Raw genomic sequence first — 24,943 nt, 5'->3', positions numbered from 1 at the left:
GTGTAGTACATTATTATTATTATTATTATTTTGATTAAATGTGTTAAAAAATTTTACAAAACAAACAAACCCAAAGTTATTTTATTTTCTAGTAAATATAGACTCCATTTTTTTTTTTTTAAATATTTCTACTTTACCGTGCACATATTAAAAAATAATAGCATTTTAATTGCAGTAGATGGTTCAAAGCAGTGTAAAGACAATTTTATCCATATATTTTGATCCAAGCCATCCCGCATGGGACTAAAATGTGTATACTTTTGAATGAACTGGAGAGTGCTATTATTTTATAAACTTCCTATAAAAAATAAACACATACTTTTAAAAGTAATTTATTATATTGTATACATTATATTAAGGTCGTGTTTGGTGCAGAGAAATAGAAATGACATCATTTCTCTTGTTTGTTTGAGTCAGAGAAATGGAATTTGAGATTTCTCTGTTTTCATTTTTATCCCATATACAGAGAAATGATGTTGCAATATATATATTTTTTAATTTTTTAAATTTTTTTGTACTGTTTAATTTTTATAATTTTTTTAAAATTATATTATTTTAATTATACAAAAAACAAACTTAATTTATTTTTAAAGTATTTAATTTTTACGATATTTTAAGAAATTGTACTAAAATATAATTTTAAAAAATATCGTATATAATTTATAATTTTTTTTAAAAAAAATTACCAAAAATATTTTTCATGAATTCTTATTCGTTAAAACTCTCTTTTTATCGGGTTAATCATTTATTTTTGTTTGATCATTCATATATCGCTGCATTTTTTTTTAGATTTCTCAAATGAATTATCTGTTTTATCAGACAAGAGAATTAATTCACATTCTCTACTCAATTCTATTTTTCTCCGATTCTATTCTCTACTATCATTTCTCTGCAATTTCATTCTCTATACCAAATGCGCCATAAGATTCGTGTTAGACAAAAAAAAAAAAATAAAAAATTATTAGATAAACAAACTGTATTTCTTTTTCTCTTTTAAGATAAAAATAATTTGAGAACCTAAAAAATTGCAAATATAATAGCAACGTTGAGTTAAAATTGTAGCTAAGCACAACCAAATATAATATATTTGTACTTTTTTTTTTTTATTATCGGATAATATATATATATATATATTTTAATGACGTTATCGGATAATATATTTATACTTATATCCACTCTCATGTATATTATGTGGTAATAAAAAATACATTTAAACTCAAATACTCGTACTAATATTATCATTATTACGTGTGAGACAAACACGGCCTTAGGCAGTTGCCTTTCACTCCACTGCCCACTAAATGATCTCCACGTGGCGCATTCTGCGGCACGCCTCAATCTCAAGTTAATCAACTGCTACATAATTTCAACATTATTTAATAAATAAATAAATTATTAATTAATTAATAATAATAAAAAAAAATAGGATGTGTGTGTGTATGTGTATCCCGCCCGATTTCTTCTCCACTTTTTATTTATAATGCCCCCGCCCGTTTACAGTTTTCTTCTGAATCCCAAATCTCAATTTTCGATTAAGTTCAAGGATTCCGAAATTGCTTCCAATCCACAACCGCCATCGTCGCGTATACTCATTGCTCATCTGTGTAGTCCACGGAAAGTTTTACAGCCGCCACTCGCACTTTTGCTTGATTAATTGATTTGCGTTTTGAATTTTGATCACAGTACAGGAAGGACAGGTGGTTATTAGCCGTTTTGTTTTGTTTTGTTTTGTTTTTTTTTTAATTGTTCTGATTTCCGTTAAGAATGGTGTCGATTCTCGGACAGTTTTTACTTGATTTTGATTGCTCAATTAATTGGCAGTTTCTTTTGTGAGGAATGTTTGGCTTGTTCAGTTAGGTTTTGATGTTGATTTTGTTGTCCTCTGACTGAAATTATTGTCCTTGTTTACAGTGATGATTTGTAAATTTTGTTTTACGGATGAAGCCTGAATTTTTTGGTTATTGACTTTGTGTTAATTGTGATTAAATTTTAATTATGTTCATATTCAATAAACCCTAAGTTTTTGCAGCATGTTAGACACATGTATTAGGATTTATGACATCAGTGAACTCTCTTTCTGTTTGGCTGTTCCCTTTAGGGCCAAATTTAGAAATTAAATACGATGTTCAAAAACCCAATGTTGAAATAAAAGTCAAGTAAAAGCTTATATTCATGTTTTTATGATGGTGGATTTTGTCTTTGTGACAGGTTTCTTCTTGGTAGTGCTTTTTCTGCAGTTTTTGACAGAGGGTTATTTGATGAGTTAATTTTATTTCATCTTTTGAAACATTTCATAGAAATTCCCATTCTTTAGTCTCCCATGAAATTCACAAAGTCATGTTTAATTAATTTGTGGGGATGTTTATTGATCATCTTCTTAATTATAAGCTTTCCACTTTTCTCTTTCAGCTCCAGTAATCTTACAGTAAGCTGCCATTGGCTTCTTATCCTTCCAATCTGTTTGGATTCGAGTACATACTGTATCTGATGAAGCCCTGTCTCACGTATGCGTGATGAAATTCCATAGACTTGTAGATTCAGTGGGAAAGAGATGAATATATCTGGTCTCCTAACATCTGCTGGTATTAATACTGGGGTTTGTGTTGGACTCTTTTCTCTTTACTCTGTCTTGAGAAAACAACCTAGCCTTGTGAGCGTGTACTTCGGGCAAAAGCTTGCTAATGTGCAGTCAAAGCACCGTGATCCGTTTCGTTTTGGGAGACTTATTCCTTCTCCAAGTTGGATAATGAAAGCATGGGAAACATCTGAAGATGAGTTATATGACATTGGGGGTGTAGATGCCGTGGTATTTCTCCGCGCTGTTGTTTTCAGGTATATACATGTTTTGCTGACTGCATTATAACTTTGTATCCGGCTTAAGGAGGCTGGAATTGAGTGGTAAAATAGTAATTTTTATTGATTATCCTTTTATGTGGTAGCCAGTACCCCCATGTTCATTTCCTCATCTACCAAAGGCATTGCAGTAAAAGAAAGTAGTTTTTTTTGTTGGCTGAATGTAGTTTTTTTTTTTTTTTTTTTTTTCCCTTGCAGTTTTTCATACAATGAAACTGCAAAAATAACCATGTCCCCAAAAGTCAAATTAGCAGCAAAGTGTATTATTATTATTATTATTATTATTATTATTATTATTATTTATACATAAGTTCATCCATACAGCCCCTCTAGTGCAAACTATTAAACAGGAAGCTACATTTTCATCAGGTTTACTTGAGTTTGGAAGAATACTGAATTGGATACACCTTATTTGCCAATATTTTAGTGTAGCCCCACTGTGTTAATAATCTCTTGCTTACTTATTGCAGTATCAGAGTTTTCAGTGTTGCTGCTGTTGTATGCTTGCTTATTGTTCTTCCAGTTAATTATTATGGGAAAGAAATGAATCACAAGGGAATTCCAGATGAACCATTGGACGTGTTCACAATTGGGAATGTCCGTGAAGGCTCACAATGGTCTGGCATTCATATATTTATATACCATCTGGATAAGTTCCTGTATTTTATTTTTTGTTTCCATTCCATCTCTTTGCAAGATTAAGAAGCATACGCAATATTTAAGTTTTTTTTTTTTTTTTAAATTAGTGTGTTTATTGTAGGTTTTAAATTTTGTTGTTTTCTTTTTTAGGTGAAATAGTGGTTGGACATGATGGTTTGTATGGAAATGGGTATGTTTTTACTGAGAATGATTATTGCATATCAAAACAAAAAACCAAAAAAAACACTCAGAAAGCCTTGTATATAAATTGTTGGGAATGACTGCACTTATTTTCTACTACCAAGAGTAAGTTCAGGTTCTAGTTGTGCTTAGATCCCTCTCCACGATGACTAGGATTTTTGTCCTCACAACATTTCCCATGACATCAATGGATTATTGTAGCAATATTTTTCCTGTTGTCATGGGCCAAATACAAAATTTGACTGATATTGAGATTCCATTTATTGGAATCACACATGAAGGGTTTAACTGATAAAATTCTTCCTATCATCTTCAATCCCAAAATCATATTAAATGCTAAATATTTTCTGTGCTCTTCACTGTTGCTGGATTTTTATTATTCTAAATATTCATTAAAATTCACATTTGCAGGCTTTTGCTCCATTGTCTTGCATTATACATCATATCTTTCTTTACAAGCGTTCTCCTTTACTTTGTAAGGACTTTACCTGTGTTTTGTCTTTTTGGTTAACACATACAATTTATTAATTTAAAGTCTTCTTTCCCTATGATCATTTTTTGTTGAGTACCTCAGGAATACAAGAACATGACAAAAATGAGGCTGGCACATATTGCTAACTCTCTTTCCCACCCAAGCCACTTGACTGTAATTGTTCGTGCAATTCCATGGAATCAAGAAGGATCATACAGTGGCACTTTAACTAAATTCTTCACCGAGTTCTATCCTTCAAGCTATTTGTCACACCAAATGGTTTATCACTCTGGATCAGTTCAGAAATTGATAGTAAGAGTTTACATAGATTTAATAGTTCATGTTAGTGCATGTAAGTCTCATAGTCAGTTTTTCCTTTAATATATTCTCATCTCTGATCACTTTTCCATACGTGTAATTACATTGGTGCGTGGCTCAATTTTACCTATATATATGCACAACGCAGCAAATGTGGTCAACTAATTCCAATTTCCAGGGTGACAAATCCCTACGATTTTGGGATTGTTTTAAACATGTAATCCTAGTGTTAGAATTGAATCTACAATAAGAATAAATATACAGCTTCCTAAAATCCACAATGAACAACATGGGTTTGACAGTTTCATTCTAGCTATGACACTTTCAATATCATTAATAACATAATTCTATCATCTTCATGTTTGAGTGTATGATGCATTATTAACAAGAGTTGATCCTATGCCACCAATTAAACTTAAGAGTAGATGTACCTTAGTTTGCTCAAGGTTCCATGTTTAGTGTTTGTAGGAATTCTTGTGTTTGACATGCTTGTGAGCATCGGAAATTGCATTTTACATGAGTGATTTTTTATAACTAGAATTCATGAGTATTCTATGCCACCATATTCTGAAGAGTATCGCTTGGTGTATTGATGCTACATTTTGCATTGAAATAGCTTTGATCTGTGGAATCGGCATCTCAAACTATGTTTTCAATGATGGAATCATTCTCTTAAGTCTTTTATTATGTGTAGCATGATGCGGAGAAGATGTATAAGCTAATGAAGTCTGACCGCGTGGAGCAACGTTGTGTGCAATTAGTGAGATGTGGCTTTTGTGGAGGCACAACAACATCTTTCAACATCCTTGACAATGATTGCAAAAGCTGTAAGGCGGAAACATCCCTTGATACTTCAGATCTTCAACAAAAGGTTTTAATTGTTACATGTATTCAACATCTCATATTTTCCATTAACTACATTTATCATTGTGTGCATGGTATGTGTAAACTATTGGAAGCATTCAATCATCAAATTTCTGTAGCAAAATGCTGGAAAAAATTAAGTTGTAATTCTAGACTTTCTAGTAGTACTGTCATCTTGTAAAACATATCAGCTATTCAGTTTTTCATTCTCTTGGAAATGAAGAATCGAACTTCCTTCATTGACTAAATTCTTTGTATAAATGAGATTATGTAAGTTGCGAAGCTCAGCTTAAAAAAAAACTTTACTGCTTGCATAAATAAGTGTTGTTTAGGTAAATTAGAACCTTAATACAGTGTTGATGAATTTTAATAATGTCAGAAATATATATATATATATCATATAGTTATGTACGGATATTCTGCTTTGATTGTTGATGTCAACTGGCAAGAAGTGTCAACTTCTAAATCTGGTAAGCAACTGGAAGATAGCTAGAGACACAGAAGATACCTGAGTATGTATGAGACAAATAGCAGATAGCCAGGCACACAGTATAGCCACATAGGCAGAACACACCCAGGAGAGAGCGAGTCATCATGACTTGAGACTTTGAGTGCCCCTTTTTTCTAATGCTAGGTTAGAACTGGAGACAAGGTTTTCTATGGCATCTGTTGTGACTCATCAACATGGATAATACTCGTATTTTATACTTGTGGCACTCTGTTGATGAGTCACAACAGAACCCATAGAAAAAATGCAAATATTGTGTATGAGTGAACTATAATTCTTCTAGAATTATTTGCATTGTTTGCAAATAAGTATAATTATGTCTGTTATTTGTTTATAAATGTTGAAACTATATTACTTATCCGCACCACACTGCACCATTGGCCACAGCTCTGGGTAGATGTGTGCACTTTTCCATCGAAATTATGCTTGGTGGTTATCAAAAGTATAGCAACTTGTGTATATATATTTTAGGAATTTTTTAACATTTCTAGTGTAAAGTAGTTGTAGTGTCCGGAAGCCTTCCTAGACGTCTACCACCATGCTGACCATAGAATAGGAAGCTGACAAAATATTGGGTTGTTTCATTTTCATTTTGAACATTTAGTATGCGTAACATTGAATTATTTTATTTTGTATGAATTATAAAGGAATGAAGTGACATATGAAAAGAATTGCATAGGACAAAGCTGTATAATAACAGATACATAGCAGATGACTAAAAGATAGCTAAACCACTACCATGACAAGAAACATAGAAGTCTCTTATAATAGCGCTATATATTGCTAGTATTCAGTACTAAAGCTATCAGTGCCAAATTAATTCACATAGCCAAACAAAAATGTTAGTTTATTAAGGACCTGTTGTAAGGTATGTTGGTGATTGTGGTATAGATTTTGTATCTTGTATGTATAAAGGATTGTAATCTTTCTTTCAGGAGTGTGCAGCTGCTTTGGTTTTCTTCAGGACACGATATGCTGCATTGGTTGCTTCAGAGGCTCTCCAATCACCAAACCCCATGCTGTGGGTGACAGATGCTGCCCCAGAACCAAGTGATATATATTGGTCAAACTTAAGTGTGCCGCACCGACTTTTTTGGATTCGCAGGATAGCTGTCATCGTTGCCTCTGTTTGTTTCGTGATTTTCTTTCTCATTCCTGTGGTGTTTACGCAAAGTCTGGTTCATCTTGATAAGCTAAAGAAGATAATGCCATTCCTGAATAATGTTGTGGAAAGGTAAAGTGATTATGGTGCTTTAGCTATATGTTTGCACATTTAAAATTTTCGATATTCTTGTTGTGGTTTGACTCTAAGAATTAGATTATTTTTTGAATCAGTAACAAAGTATTTTTTTCATTGGAGGCAGGAGTTTTTGAGATATAATTAGTTACAAATTGTCCGGTACAACATGACACGTTAGAAAAAATCTTTGAAAATACCCATGAATACCCACTATGTTTGTTGAAGAGTACCCAATCTACCTCCTCACAGTGGTGTTATGTTGATTATTTTTGGAACTTTTAACAAAATAAAGAGAATGATTTGGTATATATAGATATACATGTATGGGGCTAGGGATGAACACTTAGTTTTTTCGCATGATGATTGTACTGTTTACTTCATGTATTCCACTTTAATATTATGGATATATATATATATATATATATAGTATATATAACATGAGGCTTGTGTTGAACACTAGTTTTTCACATGCTGATTAGCCTGTTTAGTTTGAATCATGGATTCCACATTATTGTTATGGATTAAAAGTATGCCAAGTGATTAAATTAATTCACGTAGAAAATCATTACATGCCGTTTCCTTTCACTCCCGGATTTACTAGAATTACAAAGGATTGAAACTGGTTCTTTCTTATGTTCAGGAAATTGTTTGAACAGCTGATCACAGGATATTTACCTAGCGTTGTGTTCATCATCTTCTTGTCCGTTGTCCCTCCATTAATGATGCTATTTTCTACATTGGAGGGTGCCATATCTCGTAGTGGCAGGAAAAGAAGCACATGCATTAAATCTATATATTTTGTCATCTGGAATGTGTTCTTTGCCAACATTCTCACAGAGGCTGCTATTGAGCATTATCAAGTTTCAATCCAAAAGTTGGGAGATCCAAAAAACATACCACATGTACTTGCCAAAGCTGTACCATCCACGGTAGTTTCTTCTTTCTTGTATTTCCTTTTCCTTTTTCCCCTGTTTCATCATGAGTGCATCTCTTTTTGGCTTTTGCTTGGAGATATCATCGTCATAGTTATTTCTGGAATCTTTGACACTCTGGCGATTCGGAGAAGTTATGTAGTTCCAAGAATGTAAATTTCTGATTTAAATTTCATCTTAATTTCATGATTTAGAATTGATTTGCAAAAAATAGGTTATGTTTTTGTAATCTAAGTTCTGTAATATCTGAGAATGTTTAGATTGACTTAAAAATGTTGCAGGAGAAATCATTAAAATGGTCTTGCATGTCTTATTTCTTTGTAATCTAAGTTTTGTAATATCCGAGAATGTTAAAATTGACTTTAAAATGTTGCAAGAGAAATCATTAAAATGGTCATGCATGACTTATTTTTAAATCAACCTTAGATGGATTGGAATTGCTAAATGAATTAGCCTATTATTGGACTAGATTTATAGATATAAAAAATAAATTTTACTATGTCATGAAATTGAGATAGAAACATATGCTTCTTATGCATTGAAAGCTCAAAGTTTCCATATTTCTTATGTAATATATAAGATAAACAATTATCTTCATAATTCAAACTTATTAAGATTTTATCTTTTGCAGGCAACTTTCTTTACGACCTATGTCCTCACATCAGGCTGGGCAAGCTTGTCGGTTGAGCTAATTCAGCCATTTCCTCTTATTTTCAACTCGTTTTGTAGATTTATTCTTCGAAACACAGATGATTTATCTTATGGCACCTATACCTTCCCTTATCACACAGAAGTTCCGAGAGTCCTTTTGTTTGGTCTTCTTGGCTTCAGTTGTTCCATATTGGCACCTCTAATATTGCCCATATTGCTGTTTTACTTTGTGCTCGCCTTTCTAGTGTACCGCAATCAGGTTTGGATTATGCTTACCTATCATTAATGTTTTCATTATGCCCTTTCTGCTTCATGTTCCCAATTAGAAAAACTACTAATGTTGCATACAATCTTCTGCTATTTTGACTGATTAGTTGTACTAATGTTTCTTACAATCTTCTGCTATTTTGACTGATTTTGTTTTCTGAATTGTGTAGTAAACTGGTAGTTTCAACTACATTGCAGCAAACTTTAGACCTTCATTTTAAGATTTCCAAAAATTTTATGACACTAGCAGCTAAAATATGAGCCCTGCTCCTGTAATGTCAAAGGCTTCATTTCCTTAATGTTGTACAGTGCCTGTGTTCAGCTTTGATGCTTTTTCATAGAGGTTTTGCAATTAAAATTCTCTTTTTCCACCCTGCTAAATCCCTTGCTTTGCAGCACAATATTGCATGCTCTAGACTGGGATATGATAGCAGGATGGTTGCCATGCACCTACTTTTTTTGGTATTGCTAATTACCAAAAAGCAAGATGTGCAGTAAACATAATCTGAGTTAGTTCACTGAGATAAAATTATGCTTTTAATCATATTCGCAGTTTTCATTGTCCGTGTTGGCTCCATGATAGAGAAAAATGTGTTAACCACACAATCTGAATTTTGTTCCTGTTTAAATTTAATTTTTAGGCCTTTAATTACTAGTAATTTGAGTTCAATCATCATAGCTCAAATTACTAGTAATTATAGTCTGGTATTCCATTTAGCTATATAAGTGCATTTTTGCAATCTCTATATATTTCTGACGTTTAGGGACAAGTTAAATTGCTTTCTAACTCATGGTTTCCCCTTGAGATGATGCCTTGGCATGCCATTATTAGAGTCGGCCATTTGTCTGAAACTTCATCTTAAGTTTATGCAATTTCTTGATATGTTATATGATCTACGGCTCCTCAATTACAATGAATGTTTCATAATCTTTTGGTCAGTATAGTTTTCTCCAATTTTGCTGTTTCCTTTTGTTTGAGAAGATTTAATTTACCATACCAAGCCATTCTTTTATTGATTCTCTAAATGTATGTTACCAGATATTGAATGTATACGTGACAGAGTACGACTCTGGTGGATTATACTGGCCTATCGTGCACAATACAACGATATTCTCATTGGTCCTGACACAAACAATTGCTTTGGGTGTGTTTGGTTTGAAAAAATCGCCGGTTGCATCAGGTTTCACTTTTCCATTGATCATCTGCACACTTCTCTTCCATGAGTATTGCCGACAACGGTTCCACCCAGTCTTCAGAAAAATACCGGCCCAGGTAATAACACTCAATCCTTCCTTCTGCTTGATTTAAAACCCACTGCCTACAAGTAATTTGAGTTGAATATACCACTTTATCTTCCTGAATTCTGTGTAATATATTAAGCCTTTGGTTAAAACTTAAGCCCCCGTTACCAGTGAACTAATTAAATTTTTTACAGCAAAGTAAAGATATCCTTCAAATATGTTTAGCTTGAAGGTTAGGCAGGATAGATTAAATTCTGAAGTTTAATACATACTTTCATCATAAGGTATAGGCTCAATGAGTTACAGATGAGTGCTATATGAATGAGTTAATAAATTACTTTAAGATAAATCCTTTTGTGCCTCAATTTTATTTTATTTTTTCCCACTAAAAGTGTCACAGGGATATGTTATTTTTGTTGGATGTTAATCTCTTAGGCTAACTCAAAGTGAGCATAATCAGGGTTTCAATCATTCAAAGTGAATATCTCATTAAATTGAAGAAAACAGTTTATCTAATCCAATCCCACCACCTGAATTTTGTTGTGAAATGTTTGGTTGTTGGTACTTTTCATTCAGACCCTGTTGGAGATGGATCGTAAAGACGAGGCCACTGGAAAGATCCAAGAACTCCATCAAAAAGTACAATCTTCCTACTGCCAGTTCAAATCCAAGAAGATCAATCTTCACAAGGAGACGGAGCAAAGCCCGTCTGAGTTAGCATTGGATAGCACCGAGAAAGGCAACAATGCCACAGTCGAAGTAGATATGGAGGAAACTGCGGCAGGTAGTTACTCCAATCCTTTTTCTCCTCGTCGCAAGACTAGATTTTATACCGGAATCCTGCATCTGTTTGTTTTGAAAATGCAGAAAAGAAGCAGAAAGCAGAAAGCCCTGATTTGGAATCACCTCATTCATGAAGGTATGAAACTAAGTTGGAAGAAGAAGGGGTGTGTATAATTTGAGGAATATGTATATAACACACATCCATACATATTATATATAAATGCATCTCTCAGGGCTTCCTATTTTTAATGAGTATTATTGGTTCTTCATTGCTTTGGAGCTTGGCCTGAGCTATAAAATGGAAATATAGGAGGGGTATAACATTCACTAAATTTGTCAGTCATTCTCTTAATTAATTATATTAAAATATTTATCTAAATTACACGTTGAATTCACCACAAAGTAGAGCAATATAAACAAAAAACGATAGAATTGAATTGAATGCCCAAACTTATTATGATCGTTGGTCAATATATTACAGATGAGATTGTTTCGATTTCAATTCACAGATGATTGAACTCATAAACTCTCTATGATGATCACCGAGATGATGATCGATTATTATTATTATTGTTATTATTATTGTCGTCGTCCCCAATCTTCAGAATACTAAATAAGACAGACAGACAGATAGACAGAGCATACGATCGATCGATCACATGATGGTACAGTTATTACCGGAAGAAGGAGAAGGCTTGGCCTGGGAATCGGCGGCGCAAGTGTCGGCGGCGACGCCTGGCCAGGCCTTGCAGTTGCAGTGTTGGCCTTGAGGGATCCGTTTGTAGACGGCGGGGACGTGGCTGCCGCACCCGCCCCAGCTTTTTTTGCCGCACGTGGAGCACGTGACTTCGTAGCACATCTTTCCTCTTCTTCTGTCAGTGGTTAGTTTTCAATATGTTTTAGTATATATCAAATTATTCGGTCGCCTGCCTGTCTGCCTGCTGCTTCGATCGGTTCTACTTGTTTGGTTGCTTTTGTTTGGGTGGTTGGTTAAATTCAACTAGTATTTTTTTAAACTAATAAAATTAAAATTGAAGTCAGGGTTCGACATAATAAAAGAAAATTTTGGTTTAGATTCGGTATTAAAATAATATATTATAAGATGTTTTTTAAAAAAAAAATGTAAGAAACATAAATTAGTATTATATAACTTTGTAACGCAAGCAAACAGGGTGGGTGTATTGGATTAACCGATTGATTCATTATCTGACAACAACAAATAATTGTGGAATAAGTACAATTCTCCTCGAAACACTTGGCGGTGGATTTGATGTATTATTATTATTATTATTATTATTAGAGAAAATTAAACAAAAACGAAAAAATTGTGCTTGGACTTAAAAAAAAAAATAGTTCGAAAAATTTTGGATCATGGTCCGGATTGAGTATGAATCCGATCGTGCTTGGCCGGTTCAATTTAAATATAATTTTGAAATTTAATTTAATAAATATATTAACAAATTACTTTATGCTAGAAATGAATGTAGTTCAATGATTTAATATGTGTGGTGTAGGTACCAAGTTATGAATTTAATTCTCACACTTAATATATAAAGTTTTATTAAATTATTTTAGAATTAAAAATATATATATAAAACTTTAATTTCTTTTAAAAAAATTAATGGGCCAAATGGGCTATTCCTGTCTGGCCCAAAATATTGTGGGCTTGGCCCAGCCCGGTATAAAAAAAATTGGATTTACCTTATTTACCGCCCCTAATTATCATTATTATTACTAGTTCTTTCCCTTTAAACGATAAATTGTACATGAATCCCTAAAATATTCAAAACCTTTTTTAAAATCCTCCTCTTTTTATTTTTCCCTAAAACTCTCTGAACATAACTTTAAAATACTTTGAAAATAAATTTCTACCCTTCTAAATTTGTACTGTTGCCTCACATTCGATCAATCATACTCATCGGACCGTCGCCCGCCCACCGTCTGTCATTGCCCACAGGCCGCCGCCGCCTACTGCTCGCTGTCTTGTCACTGCCCTCTGAAATTTTCTCACAATGGCTACCTATAAAAAAATGTGTGTTTTAAGTTTTGTTTTATTCTCCCGCATAATGTTCTTATCATACTCTTATTTTGTACTATTATTTGATTTTTTTTTGTTGTATTCCATATATCTATATTTTAGTTACTTGGTTTGGTTATTTATGTTTGAAAATATTGAATATTTATTTGATTGTTTGTTTGTTGGTTGAATAGAATAGAATAGATTGGTTAATATACTCAATTTATAAGCTCGAAATAACCTTAAGCCCGAGATGACGGGGAAAAAAGTGAATTCATTCAAGTATCTTGGGATATTAGATTCAACAACATCTCGCAACTTTCCGCAAAATCAATCTGAATTTTCTTCATTTTCAGCATCAACAACTGCATCATTTGATATACAAGAATGTTGAATGAATATTGAACACATATACAATTGGATAAAAATTTAACTGTGCAACAACTTACCGGCAAAGACAATTGTGAATAAGTCATCATTAGGATTAACTGTAATTGTACTTAGAAAACAGCATTTATACTCTAACTTCAAGTGCGTTCTATCAAGAAAAATAATCTGTCTTAATATACCGACAAATCTAACTAGGCATGCATATAAACAAATGAAAAGACGGTAAAATTTATTACACACCGGCTCTGTCTCATAGTATGCAATGCTTCCAGGATTTGTTTGTTTTATAGCATTACAATACCATCGCAACTTATCAAAGATATGACCTTCTACGCCATATATACTTCGAACCGCAATCTCTTTTGCTAACCATGTTTGCTTGTAGCTAATTTTAACTCCAGTAGTCGGCTTGAATATATGTCTTTCACTATATGAGCTGGCCTATACGACAGAGTTATCCTTAGTTTATCTTTCACGATCTCGGCTACCCATGGGGAGTTGGAACGTGGATGGCCTCAATCTTGAAGATTATCTTCACCGCATGTATGTTGCATGTTGGATTTACGTGTGCGAAATAGCCCATTTGTTACGTGATAAGCGGCATATATTCGTCACTCACAACCTTACTTGTTGCATACAACAATAATTTTCTTGTCGCCATTTTTTTAATACTTGAAAGAACGATGAGTGGCAATAGAATAATTCTTAATATCATACAAAAATCATTGACATCAGCAAAAATTTGATTGTTCCCGATTAAAGAGCGAGAAAAGGAATCTAATGATTTCGATTTAATAATTGTTATTTTATTGTTGGATTCTATGTCAATGTCTCTGCAGGAAAAAGAATAAGTTAGTAAATTGTATAAATATAAACACACTACATATAATATATTTGGATGGACAAACAATACCTGTTATGATTTGAACGGATTGCCTCGTTGCTTCGATAATACTATCATGTCAATCATCATTAATTTCAAATTTAGATGCATACGTATCATATTTGCAACATCTTCGCCGCAATCCAAGTGACAAATAACTTTTGTAGTGAAGTCATATATTGAAGTCTCGTAAATCATTATGAATGTATCTCCATTTTCACTCTAGTTTCAGAAAAATATCTACCAAGGTAGCATCTGACTTTATTGACGTTATGTATAGCTTACCGTCGTTCTTACAAGCAAGAAGAATACTAGATATATATTCTTCACTTGACTCTATTGATGATGATACGAGAAAACCCACAAAATTGTCCAGTAGAAACCTAGTCTCAGCACGCGTGGATGGTCTCGGCGGAATAGAATTCAAACAGTGAGATTTTTTTTTTTATGTTTGTTTAAATTTTGTATATTAAAAGTATATAAGTCTGTTTAGATAATAGGGGTATTTAAGTCTTTTTAATAATAATAAAAGTTGGAAAATAATAAATAACTTAAAATGGGGAGTAATGTGGGAAAAAAATAATAATTGAGAGTTATGTGAAAGCTGATTTGGTCAAAGGAATTGAAATGGAAGACTCATTTCTCTTTTACAATTCAACACTTATTAATAGTGAAAAATATAGGGTAAAATAAATTTTTAGTCCTGTAATTGGACCACCTTATTATTATAGTCTCGTAACTGGAGCATGTCGCAAATTAGTTTCGTAAATAAAAAATTTTCGTAATTTTAGTCATCCGGCACCTGAGATGCCTACGTGGCACCCGCATGGCTCGCCGGATGACACGTATCTGCCAGGTCAGCGACACCTGGAGGATACGTGGAATTTTATTTTTATTTTTAATTTTTAATTTTTTTAAACATTTTTACAAAAAAAGACAAAATAAATAAATTAAAAATAAAAAAAATTATGTGTCCGCCAGGTGTCGCTGACCTGACGGATACATGTCATCTGGGGAGCTACGCGGGTGCCACATAGGCATCTCCGGCGCCGGATGACTAAAAGTGCAAGATTTTTTCACCTACGAGACTAGTTTGCGACGTACTCTAGTTACGGAACTAAAGTGATAAAAGGATCTACTTACGAAACAAAAAAATCAGTTTACCAAAAATATATAATTTTATCTCACAAAAAATACACTCAAACTACTATTTAAATTCAAAACTAAAAATCAGAATCCAAACAAGTCACCACCTAAACAACCCCTATATTTTTTCATTATCTAATATTAAGAAAAAATTGTAAAGGTTTGCTCATCATCGATCATTTGCATCTACTAAACGACCAAGAGGAAATGAGTTTATATCCCAAAGCACATCGGCCAATCTTACAATTTAGCAAATACCTTATCACACATACACAAATCAAATTGACGCGATCTAACACACACACACACTATTACTCGGTTTTGAAGGGCTTATATCGCCGGACATCATGGGCTAACCCTTGTATGGATCCGGCTGCCGCGACTAATGACACGACAAGACAGGCCCAACTCAATACTTTCAACCAAATCCAAGGGGATGAGTATTTAGGAATTTTAGCTTGGGCGATGTGCATCTCTATGGGGAAATAAACGGTCAATGGGTAGAAGGATGCCGCGCCGAGTAAGCCCAAAAAATCATTGAAAAATGGAAAAATCATCGCAAACACCGCTGTTACAATGACATACATTGTTCGCCACACCAATCGGAACAAGTTGATGTTGTAAGGCCCGCACAATGGAATGTCCACCATGTGCTCGCCCGTTATGAATTTATTATCGGGCCATTTTCGCGTGCATTTGGACTCGACGAATCCGAATACTGGTTGGGCAAAAACCTACATGTAAAATAATAATAATAAAAGTAACAATTAATCGAAATTTAATTATAAAATAGGTAAGATATTTGAAAATAATCCACATGTGAACAAGAATAAAAGGCAAAAAAGGAAAAACCTATCAAATTTACTATGCATTTAAAAAGGTTTTATTTTTTATTTTTTATTTTTTATTTTTACTATACCACTGTTTTTTGTTTTTGTTTTGTTTTTGCTTTTTTTCCTTTTTGCTTGTTTATTTATTTATTTAATATAGCTTTTTAGGTGATATAAATTTTTAATATATATATATTTATTTATTTATTTCTCATTACTTTTGTTCATACTTGTTTATATATGAAATTCCAACACACACACCAAATATGGAGTTTGATAGGGAGAATTTGCTCCAATCCATTCGATATTTGGGGGCGTTGCCACAGTCCAACATAAAAAAAGTATTAATTTTTTATTTTTTTATAAAATAATATTAATTATAGATCTAAAAAATGATTTAAAATAATATTTTCTTCGTCCACCTCTAAGGTCACATTTACATTTATGTCATTGTACTTGACCTAAAAAATATCTTTATATTTGTATAATTTTTTTTACAAATGTTCTTTTATTAGTATTATAAGACACTAACGAAAGTATATTTGCAATTTTTTCTTAATTTGTACTAAATTTTGATATAATAATTAATATTCAAATATCAACCTAAAAAAAATAAATAAATAAAAAATAAACAAGACCTCAGAGCTAAAATAGAATATTTGAAAAATATTCTTTTTTGGATAAAAAATAGAGTTGTGAATTTTATTAAAAATAACAACTGCAATTTTGAAGTTAAAACTGCCAAAAATAGAGTTTGTGGTTTTGAGTTGGCCTTATAAGGTTAAAATGGAAAAAAAGATGTATATAACTCAGAAGTTTTGAGAATTTTTATAATAAAAGTAATAGTAGAAGATTTGGGACGAATGAAGTATTATATTATCGAATCTATCATCCAAGATACTCAAACTAATCAAAACATACCTGGTAAGCCCCGATGAGATGGACAGCGATACATATATTGGCAAAGTCGATGAGCCAAAAGGGCTCGTAGAAACCAAAACCGGTGAGAAAATTTCCAGGAGCATCATTTCCGAATGCAGCATAGCCGACACAACCACAGAGAACATAGAACATTGTTGTAGTCAACACTCCCACAAAAGAGGCCTTCTTCATCACTTTATTTTCCGGAGGTGGCGACTTCAACGTGTCCTATACAAAATATATTGTTAGGAAGAATATCAATCGAGAATTTAGTGAAAAACTATTTTCCTTTAAATTTATTTTTATCTCTAAGTCAATCAATTCTCAATCGAGATTTACTATTACTTGCATTTTTCGCAAGCACTTGATTTTTTTTTTGGAAAATGTAACCAAGTTTTAGTTTGTCGCCTAACTCGATTCCACTAGACGCTATCTAATCTCAATTGGATTAGATCAAAATTTCGAAGCTAAGTATGTTACTTCTTGTACTACACATGGTGCCTTTTTGTCGCATATTTAGCTTATTTTTTGGGTAGGATTGAATTGGATTTTATAGGTATAATTTTATTTTATTTTTTGTAAAGAAAAGAGGGATAACTCATTATATAATTATGAAAAAAAATAAAGCGAATGTGTTTTGGATTTTATTTTGCATTTTTTGATTCAAAATATTATATTCAAAACATCAAATTAAAATTTTATTTATATCACATGAAAACATGTTTTAATTCAAATTTTACTATTTTCAAACTACCGAATATCACATCCTATTTTGCATTGCTATTCATTAATTACTATTATTCTTCACCACCTAGAAATTATTATTATTATTATTATTATTTAGGTTGGAGTTTAACTTTTTTACCATACAATTCTCATTATCCCCAAAACATCATATTAGGTTGGGCCGGGGATTTATCCGGTGTACACTTTCGGGTAGCGACTATGGATTTCCATGTCATCCAAAAAAAAAATAAAAACATCATATTCAAATTATGCTTTAAATCAAATCCAAATATATATATAAAAAAAAAAAATTTCTGCGGTAATAAATGTGTTCTGCTAACTATAATATATATGTGTAGCTCAATATATATGATATAGATAAACAACATATATTATACATATCGCAGTATATTTATAATATAATACAATATATGTTATATTATAACCTAATATAATCTCTTACACACATATGTTGTACTATGTAAATACTCCTTCCGTCCTATATCTTTTGGGTGTGTTACCGTAGATACGAGAATTTAGATAAAGTATAATTTGTAGGTAATCAAGAAGTGTATTAGTAGAAATAATTGTTATTTACTAAAAATAGTTATTGATTAAGATTAAGATTAAGATAAATAAATAGTTTAATTAAGATTTAAAAAATTATAAAATTTAAAACTTAAAATGTGATTAAAGTGGATAATCATATTTCCAAAAAATGAAAGGACAAGTTATATGGGACGTACAAAAATAAAAAATAAGAACAAATTATATAGGACGGATGGAGTATATAATATTTACCTTTATAACATAGACTGATTCGTACTCTAATTGATAAATATAAATTGGCAAACCCGAACATGGAGTGTTTTTTAGGCCGTAAAATCAAAAGAAGAGTGCTAAATGGATTGTCCGTCTAATGTTTTGCAATTTTTTTTTTTTTAAAAAAGATATAATATTTTTGGGAAAAATAATACTCCCTCCGTCCCATAATAAGGTATCTATTTACCTTTTGCGCCATTGTACTTAACGTTAAAAATATCCTTATACTTATATATTTTTTTATATAAATGTCATTATATTAGTATTATAAGACACTAATAGAAATATTTTTGCAATTTTTCCTTGATTTGTAATACGTTTTGATATAATAATTAATATTCAAAGATCAACATACAAAAAGTAAATGGATACTTAGTTATGGGACGGAGGGAGTAATAAAATATATGAAAAAAAATCCAAATAATCAACCAAATTGTTGTAATGTGTATCATTGGAATTTAAATTATCAAGTTATTGTATGTTAAGTGACCTGGTTATTGTATTTTAAGTCATTAGGTTAATTGGAAACCCGACTTAATCCCATTTAAATTATTTTCATTTTTGGTTTGATTACAAATTAAAAACATCAAAATCCAAATCTAATAAGTATTCCCTCCGTTACATAATTAGATATTCATTTGTTTTTTGTACGTAGTTTTAGAAATATTAATATTATATTGAGATGCAGTAGGAATAAGGTAGAAATGACTAAAATAACCTTATTAGTATATGTGATATAAAAGTAATGACATTTGTATAATATATATAGTACAGTTACTACTTTGTTACGAGACGAACTAAAATGAAAAAATGAATATTTTATTATGGGACGGAGGGAATATTATTTTTAAGTCGAACAAGTGTATTCAATATTGACAGCCTAAGTAAGTAGGACCCAATTGTCAATTGTGACGTGCCATGGTCTATATTAAATTGACATGTGCTCACTCATAAATTATAAACACAATCAAGAAATTGGATAATACTTCCAAAAATTAAAATAGTCACCGACGCAAAAGATAGAGGTTGATATTTTTGTGGATCTTGTATTATAATTATAATAATAATAATTATTATTATTATTATTTTTGTTTTGATATTTTTAAATTAAAATAATAATTAAATATGATAAATTAAATAAATAAAAATGATTTAAACATATATAAAAGAAAGAAGAAATAACTTGCCTGGATTTCGACAAGGACAGTAGAAAAGGCATAGGCAAAGGCAATATCTCCAATGGCTTGGAAGGTCCTCCACACTTTCTCAGAACCCGTCAACTCTACTCCTACTCTTGTCCCGGTTATTCCTGTCCTAACATTGTGCCCTTTTTCTACGATAAATATAAATATATATGACGATAGTTAAGGTGTTAATTGGTCATAATGGGATGAAAAGTGCGATGATTAGGGCTAATCGTCATGTATAGTATGAACTCATATAAGAAGATCATTATTATTATTTTTTTTTTGTCGTTATACAAGGTAGAGAAGTATATATACAAGTATACAACCAAATAACGATATGATTATACATTTTGATCACATTTTAAATTTTAGAATTTATAATTTCTTTAATTTTAATTAAATTATTTAGTTATCTTAATCTATAATTATTTTTATCATATAATAATTATTATTAGTAATACACTTTTTAATTATTTACTAATTATATTTTACTTAGATTCCTATGTCTACGGTAACATCAAACACTTTTAGTGGAACGGATAGAGTAACCATGATAATTAACTAGTTAAAAATGAAATTTTCAAAATTTTCATAAAATAGAAATTTGTTATATAATCTTTAGCATATTTTTTGCGTTGATTGTGTCGTTTTTAGCTGAAGATGATTGTTTGAAGTTGTGGCTTTTTATTTATATATATATATTTATTTTTTTTATACAAAAAAAAATATCGATCTTAAATATTGTGTATCTACATACCTGCCACTTTGGCGATGGATAATCCGAGACCAATGGAAGAGTACGCGAACGACATTACGGCTGCAACAATAGAGAGCCAAGATAGTTTATGAAAATTCGGGATCTGGCTTAGAAATATTTGAATCGCCGCGAAGATCACCATGAATGGATAATTTGATATCGAACACTCGACATGGTGACCGTTCTTGTGAAAGCAATTTGATCGCTTTACGGCCCTAATATTAGTATATTATTAATTACAAAAAATCAATTAATCAATGCTAAATTAAAAGTTTCTCAAAATTATATGTAATGTTTGCTAAATCAAAACTAGAATCAATAAATTAAAATAGGAAAGTTTCACACAACAAAAACAAGAATAAACTCTATAGTTTGTTCATTTGTGGGCCTATTTTTTATTTATTTATTTTACTATTAAATTTACTAATTTTCTTGTTTAAAAAAGCATCAAAGGCAGCTTTGAACATATAGTATTCATTTAAATATATATCCTATCAAATAATTATTTCGTAGCCACGAAGGTTTGACATTGATCTTATCCTAAATTAAGAATAAAATGCATGTACATTATTATTATTATTATTATTATTATTATTATTATTATTATTATTACTACTACTACTTTGTTGCATGTATGTGCAAATACTCTTAATCAATGTAAGTCATGCTAAATTTAACTATAGGTAAGCTATTTTTCTAGTATCGTATTTCACCTCCTTTATCATTTTAGGACTTTAAGTGAATTTTGTCTGAAAATAGTCAAGTAAGTAAAATTTTTTCGCTACCAGACTTGCCACACTGGTTGCCGTTGCTGACGTGGCGCTAACGCGGCTGACATTTCATCGCCACATAGATGCCACGTAGGAGGACCATTTTAGCGGAAAAAATTTTACTTGCAGGACTATTTTTGGACATAGTCCATTTAAATGTCCTAAAAATGATAAAGGAGGTCATATACGAGACTAAAAAAATAGTTTACCAAAACATTTTGTAAAAGAAAAAAAAAATCCATGTGTAGCTGACGTGACTATCTACGTGGCGATGACATGTCAGCCGCGTCAGCGCCACATCAGCAACGGCGGGCCTGCGTGGCAAGTCCGGCACCGGTGGACCATTTTAACGAAAAAAATTTACTTACGGGACTATTTTCATACATGGTCCACTTAAAGTTTTAAAATGATAAAAAGGGTAAGTTACGGGACAAAAAAAATAATTTATCCTTTAACTATTCAATTTAAAATTTGATTAGTTGTATTGATTTTATTCTATTTATTTATTTTAAAAATTTTATTGATTAATCAATATAATATATATATATATATATATATATAATACAATAAACTTACACCATACTGATGGATGCAGTAATTGTGTATCCAATGCTAATCCCCACAAGATTGGTGTATTGAGCCAATCCACATAGCTGAACTTTCACTCCTCCTACAACATAAAAATATAATTATAACATTAAGCCATTAATAATCAAACTAGCAACAAAATATTCATACACTACACCAAAAAATATATATATATATATATAGTATATTTGTAACGGAATTTCGTCCGTAAAGCTTACGTAATTTCATCCTTAATTTCGTCTCTAATGCCATTAGTAACAGAAAAAGTAGATTTAAGGACGAAAAAATCTCGTTACAAAAATGATATTTTCTTGTAGCGATAGTTTCATATATTTATTTTTATTTCAAATTATGAATTATGTATATGTTTCTTGCATAAAGTTTATACTCCTAATAAAAAGATGGAATAAATTTTATTACTATGATTTTATTATACAAGTATTATATTTAATATATAATTCTTTTTGGGCGTGCTTGTTTATGTTTTAAAACTCCTTTTGCCGCACTATTTATTCTTTAATACACAAAGAACAAATATATTTATTGTTAGCATGATTACTAGAAACTAAAAATATTTTATACTCCTTTCGTCCGTCAGTAAACTTCTCATTTACGTTTGACGTTATTATTTTTAATATTAAAAACATATTTACATTTGTATAATTTCTTATACAAATGTTATTATATTAGCATTATAAGACACTAATAGAAAAAAATTGTCATTTTTTTTTAATTTATACTACTTCTGGATATAATAATCAATATGCAAAAAGTATATGGAAAGCTTACTCTTAGACAAAGGAAATATTTGTGCATGTAAAAACGGTGTGTTTGTTTTGTGAGATATTTTGAAAATAAGTTGTAATACTACGAAATGTATGTTGAAAGGAGTATTTTAATAGTTATATCTAAAATTAAAATATATTTTATTAATATTATAGGCTCCACACTTATTATATAAGGACACAAAACACTGTATATGATACAAAAATTATATTTTGAAAAACCACATCTAAGTTTAATTTTTCATTTATGTAACTAAAAATATCTCTATTTAGACCAAAACTTTTTAAGTTTTGATAAAAAGAAAAAATTAAAAATAATAATATTTTAATATTTCATGTGATATTTCATGAAAGTGAATAAATAATTGATAAAATATTTTTGAAAAAAAAAATTATTTTTGGTGAATAGTACCAAAAATTTAGAAAAATATTTGAGCATACCTAAGTGGGATCGAACCACATCCATATAAGTATAATTCCGATCTCCATGGATAGGCCCCGGAGAGCGGTAGCAATCGGCGAGCAATGTGGAAGTGAAGTAGGTAATGAACGAAAAGGCCATGAGCACAATGGGGCCAGCTACCCAACCTAATTGAGCAATCGCCCATGCCAAAGACAACACACCCGATCCAATCACAGCAGTTATTATATGAGCGCTCGCCGTCCATAGTGTCCCTTCATGCACGCGGTGTACATTTATATACACATATTTAGAAATATTATTTGGCGAGAAAAAGATTTGCGAGAAAATTATTTATGGTTATACTTAATGAGGAAATGATGGAAAACTAAAAGCATTGATACCGGTTCTTTCAGCACGACCATCATCGTCAAATTTCTTGTCTAGCTTGTCTACTTCGGGGGTTTGTTCCATGTACACGGCTGTGTTTGTTTTTTGTGACTCTATTGACATTAGAGGGTAGTGAAAAAGGTTCCAAGATTTGAAGAGGAAGATGAAGAATTGAAGGAATCTAGCAAGGAAAGATGAGAAAGGAAATGTTTGGGTATGGCATAAAAGGAGATGTGGGGAAAGGGAGGAGACATTTAATTCAATTTTGTGTTTTCTTGTGTGAGAGTGTGTGTGTGTTTCATTAATGTTTTAATAATTCGTGATTCCTAAAAATAAAATACTTCCTCCGTCTACAAACTAATGTCCTACTTTCCTATATGGACGTCCAACAACTATTGTCCTATTTTTTTTTAAACACAAATTTTACATTTTTACTCTTAATTCATTTATTACTTTTAATCTCTATCATATAAAAAGACAATCACCTAAAAAACTGTACAAATATACTTTAGGATAATAAAAAATGAAAGGAGGGGGTATTATCTAAAAAGTAAAATATACTACTTTTGTCTCGTAAGAAGGATATCATTGACTTTTACGTATTGATATTTGAATATTAATTATTATATTAATACATAATACAAATCAAAAGAAAAATACAAAAAATACTTCTATTAGTCTCTTATAATACAAATACAATGACATTTGTGGGCTAAATTATACAAACATAACGATATTTTTCATATTAAATACAATGACGCAAAAAATAAATAATACCCTTCTTATGAGACATGAATAGTATAATATACAATGTATATATATATGTATAATGGGTGTATTTATTTTGTATTTTTGGATGAACGAGTTTTTTTTTATGCTAAATATAAAAAGTCATGCCGATAATAAAAATAATAATATTTTCTGTTGAATTATTGATTTTTGTTGGTGAATAAAACATATGTATTTTATGTATTATATTTAAATTGTATATATTGTATTATTTTTATAATATTTATAGAAATAATGTCAACTAACATTGGGTGAACAAATCCATAAAGTAAACAAAAAATATACAAAATATTGTTTTTCATAATATTTTTATAAATTTTCATATCTCACATTAAAAATACTTAAAATTATAAACATTTTAGTTGTATATGTGCCTAAAAGAGATTTTGGAACCTTAGTCATATTTGCATGGATTACTATTAATTTTAGGGTAAACTGTTTTTTTAGTCCCATAACTGGACACTTTTATCATTTTAGTCCCGTAAGTGGAGTCTGTTGCAAATTAGTCCCAAAAGTAAAAAATTTTAGTTGTTTTAGTCCTCCGGCGCCGGAGACGGCCGCATGGCTCGCTG

The 24,943-nt window shown here is 31.1% G+C and overlaps 2 protein-coding genes across 3 annotated transcripts; one reads left to right on the top strand and one right to left on the bottom strand.

Moving 5' to 3' along the window:
* The first annotated feature begins 1,443 nt into the window (after positions 1-1,443).
* Positions 1,444-11,713, top strand: LOC127257142 (CSC1-like protein RXW8). 2 transcript variants are annotated; one of them, XM_051283472.1, is made up of 12 exons: positions 1,444-1,697; positions 2,410-2,832; positions 3,324-3,470; positions 4,105-4,168; positions 4,268-4,477; positions 5,178-5,354; positions 6,791-7,089; positions 7,736-8,024; positions 8,659-8,937; positions 9,985-10,218; positions 10,764-10,971; positions 11,055-11,713. In XM_051283472.1, the coding sequence occupies exons 2-12, from the start codon at positions 2,552-2,554 to the stop codon at positions 11,102-11,104; spliced, it is 2,238 nt and encodes a 745-aa protein (XP_051139429.1). In that variant the 5' UTR covers positions 1,444-1,697; positions 2,410-2,551; the 3' UTR covers positions 11,105-11,713. The 2 variants fall into 2 exon arrangements, with proteins under 2 accessions (XP_051139429.1, XP_051139430.1); XM_051283473.1 differs by lacking the exons at positions 1,444-1,697; positions 2,410-2,832 and adding an exon at positions 3,643-3,682 and having other exon boundaries at positions 3,332-3,470.
* Positions 11,714-15,596: 3,883 nt separating this feature from the next.
* LOC127257471 (amino acid permease 6-like) lies at positions 15,597-23,851 on the bottom strand. Its single transcript, XM_051283914.1, has 7 exons — positions 23,597-23,851; positions 23,234-23,467; positions 21,996-22,089; positions 20,650-20,864; positions 19,893-20,038; positions 17,158-17,385; positions 15,597-16,140 (listed from the first exon to the last, which is right to left on the bottom strand). Exons 1-7 carry the CDS (start codon positions 23,703-23,705, stop codon positions 15,718-15,720), a joined length of 1,449 nt encoding a protein of 482 aa, XP_051139871.1. The 5' UTR covers positions 23,706-23,851; the 3' UTR covers positions 15,597-15,717.
* Between the last annotated feature and the right edge of the window lie 1,092 nt (positions 23,852-24,943).

The sequence above is a fragment of the Andrographis paniculata genome, unplaced genomic scaffold (genome assembly GCF_009805555.1).
Source record: "Andrographis paniculata isolate CXL003 unplaced genomic scaffold, ASM980555v1 Contig57END, whole genome shotgun sequence".
NCBI classification, from domain to species: domain Eukaryota; kingdom Viridiplantae; phylum Streptophyta; class Magnoliopsida; order Lamiales; family Acanthaceae; genus Andrographis; species Andrographis paniculata.
This window is presented reverse-complemented; position numbering and strand designations above follow the sequence as displayed.